The sequence below is a fragment of the Armigeres subalbatus genome, chromosome 3, assembly GCF_024139115.2.
Source record: "Armigeres subalbatus isolate Guangzhou_Male chromosome 3, GZ_Asu_2, whole genome shotgun sequence".
In the NCBI taxonomy this organism is placed as follows: domain Eukaryota; kingdom Metazoa; phylum Arthropoda; class Insecta; order Diptera; family Culicidae; genus Armigeres; species Armigeres subalbatus.
Window position 1 is genome coordinate 216,411,725 of NC_085141.1, and position 22,253 is coordinate 216,433,977.

General features: G+C 36.4%; 2 protein-coding genes across 20 annotated transcripts in view; one reads left to right on the top strand and one right to left on the bottom strand.

Moving 5' to 3' along the window:
• LOC134219678 (uncharacterized) overlaps positions 1-22,253 on the bottom strand; it is a 134,850-nt gene that overhangs the window by 16,478 nt on the left and 96,119 nt on the right. For all 16 annotated transcript variants that reach the window (XM_062698495.1, XM_062698491.1, XM_062698494.1 and 13 more), the window contains one exon: positions 13,029-13,529. In XM_062698495.1, coding sequence (XP_062554479.1) covers positions 13,029-13,529 — 501 coding nt within the window. The remainder of the gene's footprint in view (positions 1-13,028; positions 13,530-22,253) is intronic.
• LOC134219679 (uncharacterized) lies at positions 6,646-10,372 on the top strand. 4 transcript variants are annotated; one of them, XR_009981635.1, is made up of 3 exons: positions 6,646-7,277; positions 8,131-8,247; positions 9,827-10,372. XR_009981635.1 is itself a non-coding variant. In XM_062698499.1 (3 exons), exons 1-3 carry the CDS (start codon positions 7,236-7,238, stop codon positions 10,008-10,010), a joined length of 321 nt encoding a protein of 106 aa, XP_062554483.1. In that variant the 5' UTR covers positions 6,646-7,235; the 3' UTR covers positions 10,011-10,372. The 4 variants fall into 4 exon arrangements, 1 of the variants encoding a protein (XP_062554483.1); XR_009981636.1 differs by having other exon boundaries at positions 6,646-6,897; positions 7,149-8,247; XM_062698499.1 differs by having other exon boundaries at positions 6,646-7,255.

Consider the following 22,253-nt stretch of genomic DNA (forward strand, 5'->3'; position numbering starts at 1 on the left):
GATCCCAAGAAACCCATTGTGATAGTATCTGACGCATCCAGCTATGGCTTGGGAGGAGTAATTTCTCATATTATTGACGAAGTGGAAAAACCGATAAGTTTTACATCCTTTTCACTTAATTCAGCACAGCGCAAATATCCTATTTTACACTTGGAGGCTTTGGCTTTAGTGAGTACTATAAAAAAATTTCATAAATATCTTTATGGACAAAAATTCCAAGTTTTCACGGATCATAAACCCTTAGTAGGCATATTTGGCAAGGAAGGGAAAAATTCTATATATGTAACAAGGCTACAGAGATTTATACTAGAGCTCTCTATATATGACTTTGATATTCACTATCGACCTTCAACCCAAATGGGAAACGCCGATTTTTGTTCAAGATTCCCGCTAGAACAAACAGTGCCTAAGGATTTAGATATGGAATATGTGAAAAGTATAAATTTTGGAAATGAATTACCTATTGATTGCAAACTAGTAGCCAAATGGTCGAAAGATGATGATTTTCTTCAACGAGTTATAGCATATTTACAAAAAGGCTGGCCTAAAAAGTTAGAAAGACGTTTTATTGACATTTTCGCAAATCACCAGGACTTGGAAATAGTTGACGACTGCTTGCTGTACCAAAATAGGGTGGTGATTCCACGGCTTATGCAGAACAAAGTATTGGAATTGCTCCATGCCAATCATGCTGGAATGGTAAAAATGAAGCAGCTCGCAAGGCGCAATGTTTATTGGTTTGGAATCAATTGTGACATTGAAAAACATGTTTCATCCTGCGATATTTGCAATAGCATGGCAATAGTGCCTAAACCTAAACTACTTTCTAATTGGATTCCAACTACTCGACCTTTTAGTAGAATTCACATAGACTTCTTCTACTTTGAACACCATGTTTTCCTGCTGATAGTAGATAGTTACTCAAAATGGTTAGAAATAGAGTGGATGAAGAATGGTACTGATGCGAATAAAGTTATTAATAAATTAGTAGCATTTTTGCACGTTTTGGACTGGCAGACTTATTAGTCTCTGATGGTGGCCCACCATTTAATTCGGTTTCATTTGTGAGTTTTCTTGAAAGACAGGGCATAAAAGTAGTAAAAAGTCCACCTTATCATCCATCCAGTAATGGTCAAGCCGAGAGGTTTGTAAGAACGGTAAAAGATGTCATGAAAAAGTTTTTATTAGAGCGAAATGTAATGGAATTAGATTTGGAAAAGCAAATTAATTTGTTTCTAATAACATATAGGAACAATTGTCTAACGGAGGATGGAACAGGTCCATCGGAACGAATATTTTCGTACAAACCAAAAACTTTAATCGATTTAGTCCATCCAAAAAAGCATTTTAAACAGTATTTACAAAAACAGCCACCGCATGAAGATACTAACATCCCTAAAAAGGATGGAGATGTCCATACGGGGTCAAATGATCCATTGAGCAATCTGACAGCGGGAGACGAGTTGTGGTATAAAAACCACAACCCTCACGTTAAAGCTAAATGGATAAAGACCAGTTTTATTAAGTGGCATTCTCAAAATATATTACAGGTGCAAACTGGAAACGTGTTAATCATGGCCCACCGCGACCAGGTGCGGAGATATAAGGCCATGGACCAAAGTAAACCAAATCTGGTAGTCCTCCTGAGGAGGTGCGATGAAGGGGAAGATCAGAGTGGCGGAGAAAGAGTCTTGCGCAGCGGCAGCGGAGGGGCAACGGTCGATGTTCCGCAAGTAGACGTGAGCGCTCGAGCAAGACGTAAAAGAAAACACGATGAAATCATAGATCAAACTTTTACTCCGAGAAGATCAACCCGGGCGAAGAAAATTAGAAAAGACGATATTTATGTTTACGCGTAATCTTTTTGAAAATATCGGTTTAAGTTAAACGATTCTGAAATACTTATTGAATTTACAATTCTGTCGAATACCTGAATGATTAAATCATGTTCGAATTATAATACTTAGTTTAGTTGTCGGAAACAACAAGGAAGGAAGAACATCCAAAGGGATGAGGAGTTATAGTATATGGTCAGATCTGAATAAAATCATTAGAGCGTGTGTTGTCAACTGACAGCTCGCTAATCTTAATACACATATCCAATATATTACCTACACATGAACATGTACTCGTTTAAAAGACATTGAAATAAATCAACCAGTCTTAGTCTGGTTAGATCGTTCCCAAAAGCAAGTCTACGCATTCCTGTAAACCCAATCCGAATACTCAACACATATTAATGACAATTCTATTTTTGCTGATGAGCAATTTGGTTTTCGCCATGGGCATTCAACCACTCATCAGTTATTAAGAGTTACGAACTTAATTCGGCTCAACAAATCTGAAGGATATTCGACTGGAGTTGCTGTTCTTGATATAGAGAAAGTATTTGACAGTGTTTGTCTTGAAGGATTTATTGTAAAATTGATGAATTTTAATTTTCCTCTGTACATTATTAAGCTGATCCAAAATTATTTATCAGATCGCTCATTGAAGGTAAACTATCAGAATTCTAAATCTGATAGATTACCTATAAGGGCTGATGTGCCCCAAGGCAGCATACTGGGGCCCATATTGTATAACATTTTTACTTCTGATTAACCACCAGGGTGTCAAAAATCTTGGTTTGCAGATGACACGGGCCTTTCCGCCAAAGGGCGAAACCTTCGTGTCATTTGTAGTAGATTGTCCATTGATATTTTCTCCACTTACTTGAAAAATGGAAAATTTCTCCGAATGCTTCCAAAACTTAGCATATAATTTTCCCTCATAAGCCGAGAGCTTCTTTTTTGAAACCTTCTAGCAGACATATTGTCACTACAAACGGGGTTCCAATTAATTGGTCTAGCGAAGCTAAATATTAAGGACTTCTGCTGGATCAAAAATTAACTTTTAAAAGTCACATTGAAGGCATTCAAGCCAAATGTAACAAATATATTAAGTGCCTATATCCACTCATAAACAGAAAATCAAAACTTTGTCTTAAGAACAAACTTTTGATTTACAAACAAATTTTTAGACCTGCCATGCTGTATGCTGTGCCAATATGGGCTAGTTGCTGCAATACCAGAAAGAAGGCACTCCAGAGGATTCAAAATAAAATTTTGAAAATGATTCTGAAGTTGCCTCCGTGGTATAGTACTAATGAACTTCATAGAATTTCTAATATTGAGACATTGCAACAAATGTCCAACAAAATAATTTCCAATTTTAGACAAAAATCGTTGCAATCTTCTATTGCAACGATTAACTCCTTGTACCCTTAGTTTTAAATAGGTTAAGTTTAGTTTAAGTTGAAAACATTGTAATTCCTACATGGTTCAATTCAACCAGAGGAAAAAATTCTAACTGCCAGAGGCAATTGAAATGTATTAATAATAACTAAAAGCGTAACATAGCAAATAAGGATGATAGTGTTAAGAAAACACGGAACACCTAGTCTAATAGATGAATGCATGTATTAGATAATTAGCAAATAAAATTAGTTAAAAAAAAAAAAAAAAAAAAAGAAAATGGTATCAGGTAAAACATAAATTTGCAAAAGAATGGATGATTAACATTCGACGTTTTGCCTAATTTTTTCAACCTTTCACCTTTTTACCTTCGAGTTTTTAATCTTCAACTTTTTGGCCTTCGACCTTTTGTCCAACAACCGCAATTTTTTGTTTTATGTTCTTTCGACCTTTTATCCTTTGACCTTTTGACTCAGATTTTTGGTTTCGATGTTTTTACTTTCGACCTTTTGTTCCTCGACCTTTTGCCCTTTCGACCTTTTGACTTTTTGACCTTTTAACCCTTTTTTTATTTGTTCTTTTGATCTTTTGACTCAGAATTTTTGTTTCGACGTTTTTACTTTCGACATTTGGCTCAGATTTTATGTTTTGACCTTTTGTCTTTACGACCTTTCGACATTTCGACCTTTTGTCCTTTCGACCTTTTGACCTTTCGACTTTCGACCTTTTGTCCTTCGACATTTTGACCTTCGACTTTTTGTCCTTCGACCTTTTGTTCTTCGACCTTTTGTCCTACGACATATTGGCTTAGAGTTTTTGTTTCGACCTTTTGTCCTTTCGACCTTTTGTCCTTTCGACCTTTTGATTCAGATTTTTTGTTTCGACCTTTTGTCCCTTCGACCTTTTGACCCTTCGACCTTCGACCTTTTGTCCTTCGACATTTTGGTTTAGATTTTGTGTTTCGAACTTTTGTCCTTTCGATCTTTTGACCCTTCGACCTTTTGACTCAGATTTTTTGTTTCGACCTATTGACCCTTCGACCTTTTGTCCTTTCGACCTTTTGACCTTCGACCTTTTGTCCTTCGACCATTTGACCTTCGACCTTTTGTCCTACAACCTTGGATTGGTATTGGTATAGATCTTCAGATTTGATTTGGATTGGATTAATATTAGATTTGGATTGGTTTTGCATTGAATTTAGATTGGATTTGGATTGGATGTAGATTGGATTTGGATTGGATTTGCATTTGGATTGGATTTGGATTGGATTTGGATTGGATTTGGATTGGATTTTAATTTGATTTGGATTGGATTTGTATTGGATTTGGATTGAATTTTAATTTGAATAGTATTGGATTTGGATTGGATTTTGATTTGGATTAGTTTTGGATTGGATTTTATTTTTATTTTTTTTTATTCTTTATTTGAGTGATTGGATAGGATTTGGATTTGGATTGGATTTGGATTGGATTTGGATTGGATTTGGATTGGATTTGGATTGGATTTGGATTTGGATTGGATTTTCATTTGATTTGGATTGGATTTAGATTTGAATTGGATTTTGATTAGAATTGGATTCGGATAGGATTTTGTTTGGATTAGGATTGGATTTGGATTGGATTTGGATTGGATTTGGATTGGATTTGGATTGGATTTGGATTCGTTTGGATTGGATTTGGATTTCATTTGGATTGGATTTGAATTGGATTGGATTGGGATTGGATTTGGAATTTTGATTGGGTCTGAATTGGATTTGGATTTGATATAGGTTAAATTTGGATTGGATTTGGATTGAATTGGGATTGGATTTGGATTTGATTTTGATTGGGTTTGGATTAGGTTTGGATTGGATTTGGATTTGATTTGTACTTGGATTTGTATTCGATTTGGATTGGATTGGATTTATATTAAATTTGGATTGGATTTAGATTGGATTTGGATTGGATTTGTATTGGGTTTGGATTTGGATTTTATTTGGATTTGATTGGATTTGTATTAAATTTGGATTGGAATCAGATTGGATTTTGATTGGATTTTGAGTGGAAATGGATTGGATTGACAAAGGATTTGGATTGGATTTGTATAGGATATGGATTAGATTGGATGTGGAATGGATTTGGATTCGATTTGGATTGGATTTTACTTTGATTTGGATTGGATTTTAATTTAGGTTGGATTTGGTTTGGTTTTGGATTGGATTTGGATTTGGATTGGATTGGATTTGTATTAAATTTGGATTGGATTTGGATTTGATATTTATTTGATTCGCTTTGGATTTGGATTGCATTTGGATTGGATTTGGATTGCATTGGATTTGGATCAAATTTGGATTGGATTTGGATTTGTATTTGAATTGGATTTGAAGTGGATTTGGATTGATTCACTTTTGATTTGGATTTGATTAGTATTGGTTTGGATTTGAACTTGATTCAGATTGGTTTTGGATTGGACTTAGGATTGTATTAAATTTGTTTTGATTTGGATTGGATTCGGATATGGATTGAATTTCAATTGAATTTGGATTGGAATGATCGTGTGAATTAAGTCAAGCCTTAGTTGTTTCGTTCAAATCTATAATATTGAAGGCAATTTTTTGTCATTTAAATAAATGTATGCAACTTAAAGCAAAACTTTTTTTAAACATTCGTTGAAATGACTTGACTCTCACTGCTCGTTTGATAAACGTACAACTTGTTCTAGAAAACATCTTTTTGCAATTGGCCGTTACAAATAACTAATTAACATTTTGTCCTTCTGGTCACCGAAAGGTAAAAAAATATTAAATGAAAAAAATCAAAAAACTCCTCGGATTTGTAAAAGAATGTTTTGAAAATCCTCAAAATTATCAAAATTTTATTTTGTTGCCCCCACAAAAAAGTATTTTTTGGCAAAAAAAATCGGAGTGGGAGAGACAAAATAGTTTTGAATACTTGTATCGGCCTTAGTTGTCTAAATTACTATTACCTAACTTATTTGTGTGCTATAATTGTGTATAGCACTCCTTGCGTCGTTCCAACCAGGGATGCCAGAGAATATTTTCAAATGTCTTCACAGTCGTTTAAATATGTCTTCAAATGTCTTCAATATAAAAATTATGATTATCAGCGATAAATTTTAAAACCCAATCCAGTTTTCCGCGAGCGGTAATGGCCGCCAGATTGCCAGCGGTCTTATTTCTGATTTGACGTTGCTGGATGTCAACTGCACCCACTGTTCCAAGCATTTTGATTAATGTGATACATAAGAAGGCTCGAATTCACTTTATCAGCACCTTCTTATATGCCACATTGGTCAGAATGCTCGTAACGGTGGGTGCAGTTGACCTCCAGAAACGTCAAATCAGAGACTAATCCGCAGGCAAGCTGCCGGCCATTACCGCTCGCGGAAAAGTGGATAGGTTTGTAAGTGATGTGTATTGTAAATACATTTTCAATTAGTTTAAATTGATTGTGTCTGAAGCAAACAGCGCTGCGCGCAACACTGCTGTCAGACACAGCTCTCCGAATAAAGTGGAGCAAAGCTCCTTCTTGATTCAACACCCAAACGATCAACATCTTTTATTTATCCGCTCCGCGAAACCCCTCCAAGTGTGCAGATTACAGAGTTATAATAGTGGCGACGAGGAAAATTACAACCAATTACAACGTATACGGTCGATTAAAAAGTATCGGTCGTTAGCGTGCATACAGTTAAAAGTGAAAAAGTTAAAATAATCAGAATATTGTGGTGCATTTGGTTTGGCGATGACAAGCGCTTTCATGCCGAAGCGCCATTTGCCTTTGTTTGACGGCAGTTTTGTTTGAAAAAAAAAATTAATTAAATTTAAAAAATCATATTAACTATTCTCCGTTGAACGACAAATAACTTGGTTCAGCAATCATTTAAGTGTATTTTTTTCTGTTTATTTCGTGTTAGACACACTACGAACAGCGGGAGAAATTGAATAGCAGCCGAATCATTGCTGCTGCAGCTTTTGTTTCGCCCCGCCGGGAGGTTGGTTTGATGCTTGTTCGTGGCATCAGGTAAGAGTAGCGGATCAAAAGGGTGAGTGAAATCATTTTTTGGTTAATGCCAGGTTCATTTAAGAAATTGATATTAATTGAGAAAAGTTATTACATGAAGTGTTTTTTTTAGCCAAAGTAATTTTATTAAATGGTTGATTGGTGATTTTTTTTTCGCTATTGTCAAAAAGGCGCGTAATCAAAGCTAATGAGAAAATTAATAAATTTGCGCAAGCAAAGTGGCGTGTCAATTGATAAAATTTAATGAATTTTGCTTTAGTGATTCTATCGTTTGCTTTTAAAAGAAAAGTTGAGCAATTGCATTAAAACTAAAGAAAATCATGTTGAAGCATAGTGCGTGAACAATACATTGCTGGCTTTATATCCTAATACCTTGAAAAAAAAAAAAGAAGACTCGACAATAGTACTATTATCCCCATTTTAGTATTTAATTTGCAACATCAATTGTGTTGTGTGTGTGTTTGTCCCTATTGCAAGCGCAATTGTGTGTATTATTTTTGCTTCAACGATTTGGCAAATATGTCTTACATGATAACTCCCAATATTGAACCCTACCGTAAGAGTCAACCATTTGCTTCTTGGATTAAACGTTTATCGTGCCATTTCCGAGTAAACAAAATCCAGCATAATGAAAGAAAATACCAGATGTTTTGTTTGGGAGGTGATTTTTTATTCGATATTGCAAATGAGATTTTCCCTGCAGATAAATTGTTGGATGTGTCTTATGAAATATTAGTTCAAAAACTCAAGGAAAGACTTGATAAAAACAATGTTGACTTTGTGGCTTCAATAAAAAACAATTATCCATTTTTTGATTCGGCAAATAATGATTATCTACATAATACGCAAAGTTGTTTTCTTTCTCAACAATTTAGGTACCAAGACGCATCTGCTTGTTCATCGCATCGACAATTGGAAATGGACAGCAACCAAAGGACGGTAGACCAGTGTACCTGTGACTACTGCGGACAACAAGGACACGTGCGAAAAAGGTGCCGTGAACTAAATCCTAGAAGAAGCGATGAAGTTGAACATGTCGACATGCAAGAATCTTCTCTGGCTCCGGATAACTTGTCCGAGCGTCTGGATAATTTAAAAGAAATTAGTTGTGAATTGGATAACAATGAGCCAAGTGATTCCGTATTGGAGTGTATGGATGTTTCTTCCATCGATAATTTCAGTAGTTTTTATTTGTTGAATGTCTCTATTGAGAATAATTTGACAAAAATGGAGATTGACAGTGGATTTAGGACAGCTGCTCCAAATTTCAACCAAACATTAAGTAAGAGGTTTAATCAATTATTTGATACAAATAGTTCCAGGATGACAATTTCTGGTCAAAATGAAGTTACGGTTAAATTGAATAGGACAAAAGCAATATTGATTCTGCTAGTGCTTGATTGCTATTATCACTTTATTCCATTACAAGGAAAAACGTGGTTGGATGAATCCTTTCCCAACTGGAGAATCTTTTTTGGCGTTTCTTTGCCAGGAAATAATATTCGCCAAAAACAACATAAAGTACTTACTGCAAATATTAAGATTAAATGTGCTGATGTATTTGTCAGAAATTCATGTAATTCTATTGATAATTGTGAAGCAGATGTGGTTTTAATAAGTAATTTACCAATTTCAAAACAAGATAATGACTTTCCTTATGATATGAGGCACAATAATTTTAAAATTTTTGTATTCAATTTCAAAATTCTTAATATATCCTCGTCAAAATCTTTATTTGCGAGTTTTATTTCGCAGTTGGTTTTGAATGTGTCAGTTCCAATACAATGTGATAAATTTGTGAAAAGTAATATTATAACTGATGATTCTTTGGTAATTTCCATAGAGACTATAAATGATATATTTCAAAAAAACAGAATTTATTTTACACGCTATTTGTGGCCTAAGAAAACTGACAAACATGGTTTTAAAATGTTTAGAACTAAACCAGATTTATATGATCTTGACGTGTGTTTATTATTCCAGGACAAAGTGAACATTACGCAGACATTTCAAGGAGAAATGATTAAACTTGAACGTGTCATTCATGATGGCATCATTGACATGATAAAATCTGTAGAACAAGCGGTTCACTGTTTTGGTTTTGACACGAATTTTGTTGCTGTTTGTGGCGTCTGTTTCAATTTGGCAATCATTCCAAAACATAATATTAATTCAAAATTTTCAAACAGTGTACCTACTAAGAAACCATCGGTAGGAAATGATTTCTCTAAAACGGTGGAGGTAAAACGAATGATTAAAATTGACAACTATTTGGTAGTTATAGCTAAATTGGCTATGCATTTTGCGAGTTTTGTATTGGACAACGTCACAATGTATGACAATGGTTTCTTACATAAAAGTTGTAAGTTGTACTTGGAAAGCCAGATTAGTTTACGTTTAAGCTTTAATGATACGACAATGGTTGGAATTTTTCCTCCTGAAAAATACTATACCCATACATCTAAGATGTTAATCTGTTTGATTAAAACGAAAAAGCATAACAAACCGCATATACGTGGAAAATGGATCAAAGCATCTTTTCTGAAACGTTTTTCTCAAAATGTATTACAGATCATGGTTGGAAACGAGGCGACAACTACGTCCCATCCCAATCAGATCAGAGTCCTTGAGGATGGACATGAAACATCGGATCTGTCGAAGCGGGCAATGCGAGCGGTCGAGACTGGTCGTCCGCTATCGACTGTCGAGATTCCCGAGAATGATCGACCGTTGCAGACTGCAGCTGAACGCATGATGGAACTCGAACTAAACGAGAGCGATATCTGGCAATTACCGGATCATACCAATAGCAGCGCCTCGAATCAACGCAAGTTAATGAAGATTGAGAATAGAAAAAGAAAATTCTCGTCAGAGCCGGTAGAGCTTTCTGGCCTACCTAGGCATTCAATAAGATTTAGCAAAGCTAGATTTAAAAGTGAAATTTATTATTACTTTAATGTTGAATATTTGTTCATTCTGAGTCTCCTTTCCTTCTGAAGGGGGAAGAGCTGATGTGTATTGTAAATACATTTTCAATTAGTTTGAATTGATTGTGTCTGAAGCAAACAGCGCTGCGCGCAACACTGCTGTCAGACACAGCTCTCCGAATAAAGTGGAGCAAAGCTCCTTCTTGATTGAACACCCAAACGATCAACATCTTTTATTTATCCGCTCCGCGAAACCCCTCCAAGTGTGCAGATTACAGAGTTATAATAGTAAGTTCAATCATGTCCTTGTTTTATTGATGTGGAATAATGTTTATTTTTTAACATTCAAATTGATAGAATTCAAAAGAATATTCTATAAAATTTTATCGAGATAGTGTATAACGAGTTTCCCCTGGATTTTATACTGAGTCTGGTTAAAATTCCACTGGATTTTTCAACTGAATTTCCATGTGGGAAGTATTCCAAATTTATTTTAAAAGAATATCCTGTAAGCATTCAAAATTGACCGTGAAAAACTTGAAAAACATCCAGACGAAATTTCCCGAAGAATTCCTGTTGGAACACCCGAAGGATTTACTGAAGAAACTTCTGGAGAAATTGTTGAAGGAACTTCCGGAGGAATTGCTGGAGGATTTGCAGAAGGATTTTTTGGAGAAACTTAAGAAGGAATTCCTATAGGAACCTCAGGATGAATTCCGGAGGAATTTTCTGGAGAAATTTCTGAAGGATATTCCTGAGGAATTACTGAAGAAATTTCCGGTGGAATTCTTGGAAGTAGCTTCTGAGATATTGCTGCAGAAATTTCCGAAAGAAACCCTGGAGGAAATACCAGAGAAATTCCATAGTATACCTTCGGAGGCATTCTTGGAGAATCTTTCAGGCGAATTCGTGGAAAAACTTCAAAAGGAATTTATGGGGAAACTTCCGGAAGGATCACTGGAGGAACTATCGGAAGAATTTCTGGAAGAACTTCCAGAGGAATTCCTGAAAGAACTGCTGGGAAATTCGTGAAGGAACTACCGGAGTAATTCAGGAGGATCTTCCGAAGGAATTTTTGTATGTACTTTCGCTGGAATTCTCGGACGACCTTACGGAGGAACTCCTAGAAGAAATTCCAAAGGTATTCCTGGCGGATTTTTCGGAGAAATTCCTGAAACTTCCGGACAAATTCGTGGAGCAAATTGGAGAGGAATTTCAGAAACAATACTAGAACGATTTTTTGGAGGAATTCATAGAGGAATTCTCAGATAAAACACTGGAAGAATGTCCAAAGATATTTCTTGAAGAATTACCAAAGGAATTCAAGGAAGAATTTGGCGAAGATGTGTAATTAAGTTTCCTTCGGATTTCTTTTAAGAACATTTTCCCGTAGTAATTTACCATGGAAGAGAAATATCTATTTAACAGCAAAACAATTTCAACTCCTCGCGACATTCGCAAGAATTTTCTATATGAGAATTAACGCAAATTATTATAAATTTCCACGATAATTTTAACTGAATTTTCAATTTCAATTCTTTTAAATTTAGACAAGAAATTTCTCAACGGAAATCCTCCTTATTAAATTCACGAAAAATTCATTTAAATTTTCACTGAAGAGTCTTTTAAAAATCCACGGGAAATTCAAAGAGTTACCCGACGGATATTTAGAGGAATGTGTGATGATGGTATGCATATGCCATTCAGAAGAAATTCAGAAAAAAAAACTGGTTCTAGCTCAACGGTTGAAAAGATTAAATCTAGTCATAGAAGAATTCAGTCTATGTTTGCCGAAAATTAGATAGGTCATTGCGTTCCGATGTAATGATCGAAATACCTTTTTACAGACACGTCAAAATTCAAACGAATGCTGCCATCGGGAATTTTTTCACCAGCGCACAGCTCAAAGTTAAGTGCATATGGGGGTTTCAAATGGGTTGCAGTCATCAACCGGCTAGTGTGAATGTATTTTATGTTTGAGATTCTAAGCCCGAGACAAAGACTATTATAACTTTTGTAATATTCATATACCTAGTTTACATATAGAGGTCGCAGAATTTATAAGTAAGTAATAACATTGTATTTTCTATTCGCTGGCTTATTGATTGTTTTCAAGTGTCTTCAAACAAGTAGATAAGTCTTCAAATATTTTGAAAAGTCTTCAAAATGTCTTCACGAAATAAATGTCTTCACAGAGATTCAAATGTCTTCAAATTGAAGACATGTCTTCAAATCTGGCATCTCTGGTTCCAACACAAACTTTAAAACCAGGTATTCTAATCCACAATTGAACCGTTTGTTTAAGAAACTGCATATGTAACTTTTTTGGCCAAAGTGAGATTTTTATATATTCTGAATCCTTGTCCAAAAATACGTATTCTGGCAAAAAAAAAATGAATGTTTGACGTTTTTTTCGTTTGTATGTCCAAACTGCATATGTACATACTACATATGTCCACGAAGAACAATTATGGAGTACTGCTTTACATTTTTTGCACTGGAAGTGTCCCAGGGTGTTGAGTTTTGCCAAAAACTTTCGATCTGTATCGAAAAAATCGAAGGATTCGGTGCCAATTTGTTCAAAAACAGTTTTCTGTTGTTTTCTCGAAATTGTGTAAAATGGATATATGCAGTTTCTTAAACAAATGTTTCAATTGTAAAACATTGTAATTTGAATTCGATCACTAGAAAATCTCATGGAAAGATAGGAAAATGTCCTTCCTAATTAATCAATGATCGTAGAATATGAAACAAGCGATACAACCCTTGCAACTATAGTGCTTTTTATACATTTTCAAGAAATGCTGTTGAAGAAAACTTTTTTTGTAACACTACATAGCACTCACCACATGCTGCTCTGATCGAACAATTGAATTGTTATTAGTGGCTCCAGTATTGTTTTGGCTGTTACTATTGTTGGTGGATGCGAGTTTGCTCAGCCGACCCCGAGAGGCGATAAACTTTTGCATCAGGCCGCGCTGATTTGGGTTCACATTGAAGCGCCGGTGCGGTGAAATTTGGAAGAGCTGCGGCGTGGAACGTGCACGGGTCAGCGCGTTCGACTGCGGCAAGATGAATTGGCGACTGCCGTTAGTCAGGGCAGTAGCACCGTCGTGGCCGTTGGTACCGTTTATCTGATTGCTTGCCGCTTCCAGTTTGTCTTTCAGGTTGGCCACCGACGGCGAGTGGATGGGGCTGGGCGAGAGCGAAAGTCCGGAATCGTCCGAGTTGGCCGAGGAGATACAATCATCGTTGGAATCGTTTAGCCGGTGGCCCTGCCGTAGTTCCTGCTCTCGTCGCGCCACCTCGTTGATTTCCTCCTGTATTCGTTTCAGAGGGTCTTCGGTCTGCAATTAAACGATCGAGATAGTGAATTAGGTTTAGGTAAAGTGGTTTGAAGTATCGTAAAGGTTGCATCGTTTATTTAGTTTTTTTTTGTTGACCATAGGCCAAATTTAATGTTAGCTTAATTGTGGGTAACGGACGTATTTTTTGTTGAAATTACGAGTTTGTTTCATCAGTTGTTTTAATTGGGTAGAAAGCTTACTCAAATAAGTGATTGCCAAGTTTACGTTTTTGCTCAGGCAACATGAGGCAAAAAGCAATTGAAAATAATCAAAATAATTTTAAACAGTGATGGCTTGCAATTTACCATACCAGTTATTTTCTTTTCATTTTGAACAATTATTTTCCATCTTTATTTTATTAACACTAATGAATTTCAGCTTTGTCATGTCTGAAGCTTTGAGCATGGATCGATTTATAAGTTTAGCTTTCATTTGCATTAGGAGGGTAACGTCGGGTCGGATCGTATGATTGCATTTACTTTGACCGCATCGCTGCATTAGAATGGTTCTATTGGCAAAATAAATGAATCGTATTCAAACGACACTACGAGACTTCTATATAATGGACAATATTGTACATCTTTCTAATGCTGTAATCAAGTCGAAAATATGAAGCTCTGACAGAGGCGAACTAAAACAATTAGCCTCATCAGACCAAACTAGACCATGCTGCAAAGTTAAATATAAATGTTGTTGAGGGCAGTACTGCAATTTCTCATTTTTAATGAGAGATGTTACGCGATGTTTACATATCTGTCCCTTTCAATATCTATAAGAAACATGAAGAATAAAAGGCTTGTAACAAAAATCTCAAAAATATTTAGTCCGTGACAGGGCATGAAAGTGTGCAATATCTGCTTTAGTTTAGTGTTTATTACCACTTTCAATTCGGTGGATTAAAGGATACGATTAATTTATCGACTAGTCATTATTCTTTGCACATGTCTATAAAAATAATTTCGAAATTTCAATTTTAAAATGAAGCACAACGTCCTTTCATTACTGCTTTTCCTACGGAATTGATCAAAGAACCCATGGATGGTACTTTCATTTGGTCGCCTGAGATAGAAATAGGCGCTATGCGCTCTGTCGTATGACGACGTAGACGACCCGTCTTGTTCCATCCTACCCTACAACCATTTCAAGTTCACCAACCCCGCAATTCATTTTCAGTGAACGTAAAAGCCAGTATTACTAAGATTAACAATAAGAAGAGGCCATAATTATCAATCATCAATGTTGATAACAATCATCGTTTCTATTAAAACTCATCTCTTTAGAAATTGATCACAGAAAGCGTTCGCGGTATATGCGACAAGCTACAAGTAGTAAAAGTTTACCCCTCATTCAGTGTCACGGACGGTGACCTCAATCCATTGCGAAGGTGTCGAGCGCAAAAAGAAGAAAACCACTGTGCATAATTCATCATGACGTGTAGGTCACAAGATCATCATCCCATGAAAATAAGCTACGCCAATACGCCGATGAAAACATAACAAAAGCTGGTGTCTGACTGTGCACGGTTGCGGCCTATATCATGCTTGCGGGCGGAGAAATTTCCTAGCGGATCATATCGGCAGAGGTGAAGCATAGCGACTAGCAAGCATAAGTAATGTCTGACAATACACTGTTGCAGCTGGCATCAACTTCGACTGCAACGTCACGAAGCAGACCTTTACGGTCGGTGATCGCGTTCAACACCATTTCGCTACCCTGTTCTTCTCCATATTGACGCCCAAGCCATTATTGTATCGGTTGCATACCCGGGTTGTTAGCCGGCAAATTTATGAGACCGAAAATAATACACTAGCCGCAATTTTGGTATGCATTTTTTCTTTCAAATAGAGTAGAATAGTTAGGAGGGGAAATCATACGTGGCTAAGTATCAGCAGACGAACGAAAGGATGTGCAACCGGGAGTTTAGAAGACGTTTCTAAACATCAAAATTAGCCATGTGCGTTGCCTGCAGGTATGAAAAGTTAACGACGTGGTAGAAGCGTTTTATCCGCAACTGAAACATTGATTCAGTTGCGCATAAAACCTTCTATTGCATTACCAGGTACCAGGTTCTTCAGATGTTATTATACAGGTCTTCCAATATTATAAACATTCTGACTACTAGAGGTTTCAGTTCATCGTAAACCAAGAGGCACATTGCGTTAAAGTATAACCCAAAGGATGCCGAAAAACTGCTGAAGAAGGCACGTTGCTGGAACGTCCACGAAAAAAGTTATAACGCTTCGAACATTGAGTGTTCAAACCATATGCAAAAAATCGTTTATTCTGCCAGCACTGCCGTACTGCGTAGACCAATAATTTAACTGAGTGTTATTTCAAAATAATTTATCTTATAGGGCTTTAGAGCTAATGGGAGCTATTCGGAATTATTCCACAAAGATAAAAATCCGACAAGAAGGAAGATGGGTTTTGCCCTTCGATAACCATAGGTTGTCCGGTAGTGCTGGCAGAAACATTGATTTCTTGCATATGGTTTGAACAATCAATTTTCGAAACGTAATAACATTTTTTGCAGACCTTCCAGCTACGTACCTTCTTCGGCAAAGTCTTTCGGCATCTTCCAGACTATATGCTAACGTATTGAGTCACGTGATTGATGATAAATTGAAGCCGCTAAGAGCAAAAATGTAAAAAAGTACGTTTTCCCATACTAATCTCCATGTAAATTTAAAACGCGATGCGGCATGCGAGGTTGCAACCAATCGAGCCCATATTTTGCACAGTTGATTGGGGTCCCAAAACGATTCAGAAAAACCTTGATCTCACTTGATCAAACGAAGTTTGCGTTTTTCCATACAACTGCGCCCCACTCTAGTGGGTACACAATATTGCGTTACACAATGTTACGGTTTATCCAGGGGTGGGTGGGTTTGTTCAGTTCTGTTACGGGTAACGTTCATGATAATGAAGTAATATGAAAAACGAAATTACTAATTAAATTCAAAGTTGAGAGCATTATTACGTACTATGCAGAAAATTAAGGTAGAGTTCACTAAAAAAGCCAATTTATCATTTTTGTGAAATTTTGGTAAGACGTTATGCGTCACATATGGGGTGGATGAGTATACAAGAAATGTTACAAACCAGTTACAGAGGGATGGGTGGGGGTTCAAATTTGTCTTTTTTTGCGTTATGTAATTTGTGAATGAGCCCTAAACAAAAAAAAAATGTTGAAAAAATCGATTTTTTCTCTTTTAGTACATTTTTGGGACTTGATGATGACTCACATGATGAAATTTTTTTATCGAATTTTAACACCGGACGATACGCAATTCTTTTTCGAAGCCAAAAATATCCCTCTATGCAAAATTTGAGCTAAATCGGACATGATTTAGGGTTGCTCAAAGTTAATCAAAACTTTTGTTTTTCCTTTCTACACACCCGTTTCAAATCACTCAGAGACTGAGTGAAATTGTATTGCCGTCTCTTTTTTCCCACGGAAAAGTTACTCAATTTTCGTAAAAAGTGGAACTACTCAAAATTTGAGTAGTTCCACTTTTTACGAAAATTGAGTAAGATTTCCTTGAGAAAAAAAGAGACGGCAATACAATTTCACTCAGTCTCTGAGTGATTTGAAACGGGCGTGTAGGTTTTCCCATTGCCAGTATTTATTTGACTATTTTTATTATTTTTTCATAAAATGGAGGATATTCTGTTTGATGGGGAATATTTGCCATTGTTTCCCAGGTCATCTAATTTGACGTCGTATGGTGAAGTTCATTTTTCATTTGCGAGCTGAGAAACAAACTTCTAAACAAAGTGCGCAAATAAAAGTTGGAGAAATCTACAGAAAAATAGGCTGCTAATGTCGACGATTGAACTTGAGAAGAGGCAATTTTTTTTCTTTATTTAGGTGATTTTTTAATTTTAAAATTAAGTTCATCACTGTGAATAAGAACAAACCAAACAAACAAAATTTGACGCGGAAAATGTATCAGATCCAACCAAAACTTGTGAGAAAGCCAACAAAGAGGCTTCAATGTTTTAACAGCAAGTGATTTTAAATCTTCATCACAAACTGAAACACAAAGCGAGTCCGTCCCTTCAGTTTGTACTAGTGGAGAAAGTTTACAGGTACCTGGTAAGTTTAAAAAAAATGTAGTGGTGAATACTTCATATTTTATGTTATAGCAAGTTTTGCTGATTTTATAATTTTAATTGAATTATAATTCTATTATTAATACAAAGCATTCATGCACACAGTTTTTCTAGAGTACCAAACCACAGTTAAAAAATGTAGTCACGGAGATCGTAGTAAACTATGTTCAAATACGGACGCAAAAGTGTTTTCCTCCCGTCAAAAAGTATAAAACAGTGAAAACTGAAAAAAACGAAATCTAAGATCCGGATCGGACTACAATTTCTGTCCAGAGAGGTTTTACCAAGTCAGGAAGTGTGAATGTCAATCAGTGGAATGTAGTGACACCAACCTCAGTTTCGGAAAATGTTCAAGTTTGGACAGGAGTTCATTGGTGGTCGAGTTGCTGTCATTTAGGATTGGCCCGCAAATCGTATGGGAACTGAATCTTGCTAATCAGGATAAAGAATTTTTCGCGGTGAGTTTGTTCCGGTTTCACTATTCAAACATCATTAGGAAGGGTTGAGAGTGTGCAAATGAGAACTTTTCAAAGCCGATTAGTTCTCTGCCTTTGTTGAAGTTCAATTTTTTCGGCCCAATTTGACTTTGTAGTAACACTTATTGTATTAAACTTCGCTTTATGTGTGGACCGTAGTTATCCATCCCCTGATTCAGCACACAATTTGAATATAAAGACCTATCTTTTTGCCTTTCTCGTATACTAAGTATACGGTAAAGGCTATATGATCGCTCCAAAAACAAACTTTTTATAGAAGGCCCGGAGACCCATAGTTGGATATACCAATCGACTCAGTTCCACGAAGTGAGTTGATGTCTGTGTGTGTGTGTGTGTGTGTGTATGTGTGTGTGTATGTGTGTGTGTGTGTGTGCGCAAAATTACTCAAAAAATGTCACTCATTTTTCGGGCACTTATCCTCAACCGATTTGCTCGCAACAAGTTGCAATCGACGCAGAATCTTGTCCCATTGTTTCCTATTTGGAATTGGTCAGATCGGACTATGGGATCGAAAGTTATGGCCAAAATACAAATTCACACAAAAAAATCGCGTAAAAAATGTCACTCATTTTTCGAGCACTTATCCTCAACCGATTTAATCGCAACAAGTTGCATTCGACGCAGAATCCTGTCCCATTGTTTCCTATTTGAAATTGGCCAGATCGGACTATGGGATCGAAAGTTATGGCCAAAATACAAATTCACACAAAAAAATCGCGTAAAAAATGTCACTCATTTTTCGGGCACTTATCCTCAACCGATTTGCTCGCAACAATATGCATTCGACGCAGAATCCTGTCCCATTGTTTCCTATTTGAAATTGGCCAGATCGCACTATGGGATCGAAAGTTATGGCCAAAATACAAATTCATACGAAAAAATCGCGTAAAAAATGTCACTCATTTTTCGGGAACTTATGCTCAACCGATTTGCTTGCAACAAGTTGCATTCGACGCAGAATCCTGTCCCATTGTTTCCTATCTGAAATTGGCCAGATCGAACTATGGGATCGAAAGTTATGGCAAAAAAAAAAATTCATACGAAAAAATCGCGTAAAAAATGTCACTCATTTTTCGGGCACTTATCCTCAACCGATTTGCTCGCCTCAAGTTGCATTCGACGCAGAATCCTGTCCCATTGTTTCCTATTTGAAATTGGCCAGATCGGACTATGGGATCAAAAGTTATGGCCAAAATACAAATTCATACGAAAAAATCGCGTAAAAAATGTCACTCATTTTTCGGACATTTATCCTCAACCGATTTGCTCGCAACAAGTTGCATTCGACGCAGAATCCTGTCCCATTATTTCCTATTCGAAATTGGCCAGATCGGACTATGGGATCGAGAGTTATGGCCAAAATACAAATTCATACGAAAATATTGCGTAAGAAATGTCACTCATTTTTCAGGCACTTATTCTCAACCGATTTGCTCGCAACAAATTGCATTCGACAATTGCAGAATCCTTTCCCATTGTTTCCTATTGAGAATTGGACAGGTCGGACTATAAGATCGGAAGTTATGACCAAAATACCTTTTTTCATAAAAAATCACAAAAAATGTCACCTATTTTTCGGACACCTAACCTTAATCGATTCACACGCAACAAGTTGCATGCGACGCAGAATCCTGTCCCATTGTTTCCTATTGAAAATTGGCTAGATCGTACTATGGGATCGGAAGTTATGGCCGAAACACCATTTTAGGCTTTTTTATACGAAAAGGCTGTATGTTCGCTCCAAAAACCAAACTTTTACAGAAGGCCTGGAAGCCCATAGTGTTATATATCAATCGATTCAGCTCGACGAACTGAGATGATGTCTCTGTCTCTCCCACTTCATACGGGAGTTTGGCAGAAAGACGGTCATGAGATTTATATCATAACAAATATTGTCCTCCGCTCGCGTGATGGGAATGACATTTTCGTTTTCTTTTTGTGTAGTCGGTGCTTCAGTTCAACTAACATCCAAAAGTGATATCCTTAAAATATATGACTGGGTGAAATAAAACAGGGTTATGTACGTCAAAAAGATTGGAAAAGGAAACAAAAATGTCGAAATTCTTATTAGCATATTGTAGATCAAGCTGAAAACCGAACCGAGGTCCCGCGAAATCGCATTTTCTCGCACTTCCGGATGTTGCAACTGCATCGCGAGTAGTGCGCAACTGTGCCATAGTCGGGCACCACTCGCGATACAGTTGCGACATCCGGAAATGGGACAAAATATGATTTTCGGTTTTCAACTGGATCTACAATATCTTTGCCATAAATAATCTGATTTTCATAGAACGGACAAAGAAATTTGTCTTTTTTACTCCTAGCCACTAGCTCATCTTTTTTCAAGCACACACATTTTACGAAGGTCGAGAAAGGCACCATCACCGCTAGGTGGATTAATCTGGGTTTTTCAAACTATGTTTCGTTAAATAAATGTAATTGTGGCACGGCAACAGTGCCAGTGTTTTCTTACACTGGCTAGGCAAGCGGATTATGTATATCACTTCCAATGGGGGCGGCGTGAAGTATAGTCCGCAGCTTGTCTAGTGTCAACTCTTGAGCGTGTTCTATATTCTCCTCCTGCTCATTAGTATCGACACTCTATACGATAAAGATGGTATAAGACTAATAAAAAGAAACGAAATTATCCTAGGTTAGTGTTGGAAACCTATTAGAAGAACAATATCCTGTAGGAATAAGATGGATTATGTTAACTTCAATCAATTCATAAATAACTAATTTAATGAGCTATATTCAACTATAACCTCAAACCGTTTTAATTGGTCACGGATCATTAAATTTGATATGAAAATTATTTTCAGCTTTTAGTGGAATATATTTACTTGTCGTAGGACGAGTTTGTGCTGTTCCGTTTGGTTCCACTACTTTATTGTACCTTACGTAAGTCGAGTCAAGTACGAGACACTGAAGACGGTCTTACTGTTGAGGTCAAAATACGTATCTGTCAAAGATGCAATAAGGTGGTGGAATCGAATGGAGTAGTGCAGGCCCCGTCTTGGGACAGGTCATTAAATTTGTTAATAAGAAATTGATTTAAGATGGCATAATTAGTCTTATTTCTGCATGAATATCTAAGTTTTATTTTTAACATCCCCATCATATATTGATTTGTCTTTTAATAATACAAATCGTTAACAAATCGTGGTGACATGGAGGTTTGTTGAGGATACTGAACATCTCATGCGGTGCAAAGAACCCGCAATTCATTTAAGTCTGTCGCGCAGCTCTCCGCAGTAGCCGTTGACATAGTGATCAATCACTATCCCTAATTGCAGATTAGTTCGGAGTATTGATTAAATTTGCTCCTGCAAAGTTCTTTATGAGTTTGCCCCGGTTTGTGCACGGCCACAGTACCATTACATTTCAGCTTTACGAGATTTTATTTGTGGATAGGGCCAAATCTTGAAACGGTCGAACATGAATGAACCCTTTAAGTTGTAGTTAATGTAAGTGTTACTATTTCAAAGCAAGAATGTTCATAATATTTCATAATAATCATAATTTTTGACGGGAATAATCTAGATAGCGATTGCAGGTAAGACAAATATGAAGCTATTGTAAGTATCTAATATGGCATATTTTGATAGTCTTAGGATTGCGCTTGTTTTTCATCGCTTTATTCACTCATTTTTTTTTCTCCAGGGGGCGAGTAATGGCGGAAAAGAAAAAAATTGTCCCCTCAAATTTAAATTTTATCATCTATTTTTGCATTTTCTTTTTAATATGTCATTTTTAATTATTGTACATTCATTAAATAATTTTGCATTGTGTTATTCACTGATATATTTTCAATTCACGAAAAATATAGTGCCGGAATGTAGTGGATTATTGAAGGTGGATTGAAGCAAGACAAATCCGATTTACGGAGGTGCATTTCACAATATATATGTATTCTGGCCTTTGCTTGCCTTCTATTTTGACTATCTTCAAATCTTCCTTCTCAATGCCTATTTCAAGTATATCTCTTTTGTCAACTATCTTCCTCGCATCCCATTTTGTTAGTAGAAAATGCATCTAAGCCTAAAACATAGCTTATTCTTTGAAGAGTGGTAAAAATGCTAATACCTTTAGGTTGATAGGAAAATAGATC

Bases quoted from the DNA above. Each gene is read 5' to 3' on its own strand.
- LOC134219679 (XM_062698499.1), top strand. From the start codon at position 7,236: ATGCTTGTTCGTGGCATCAG. The intron at 7,256-8,130 runs GTAAGAGTAGCG...TCAACAATTTAG, and splicing joins ATGCTTGTTCGTGGCATCAG to GTACCAAGACGCATCTGCTT. The intron at 8,248-9,826 runs GTGCCGTGAACT...AATGTATTACAG, and splicing joins CAAGGACACGTGCGAAAAAG to ATCATGGTTGGAAACGAGGC.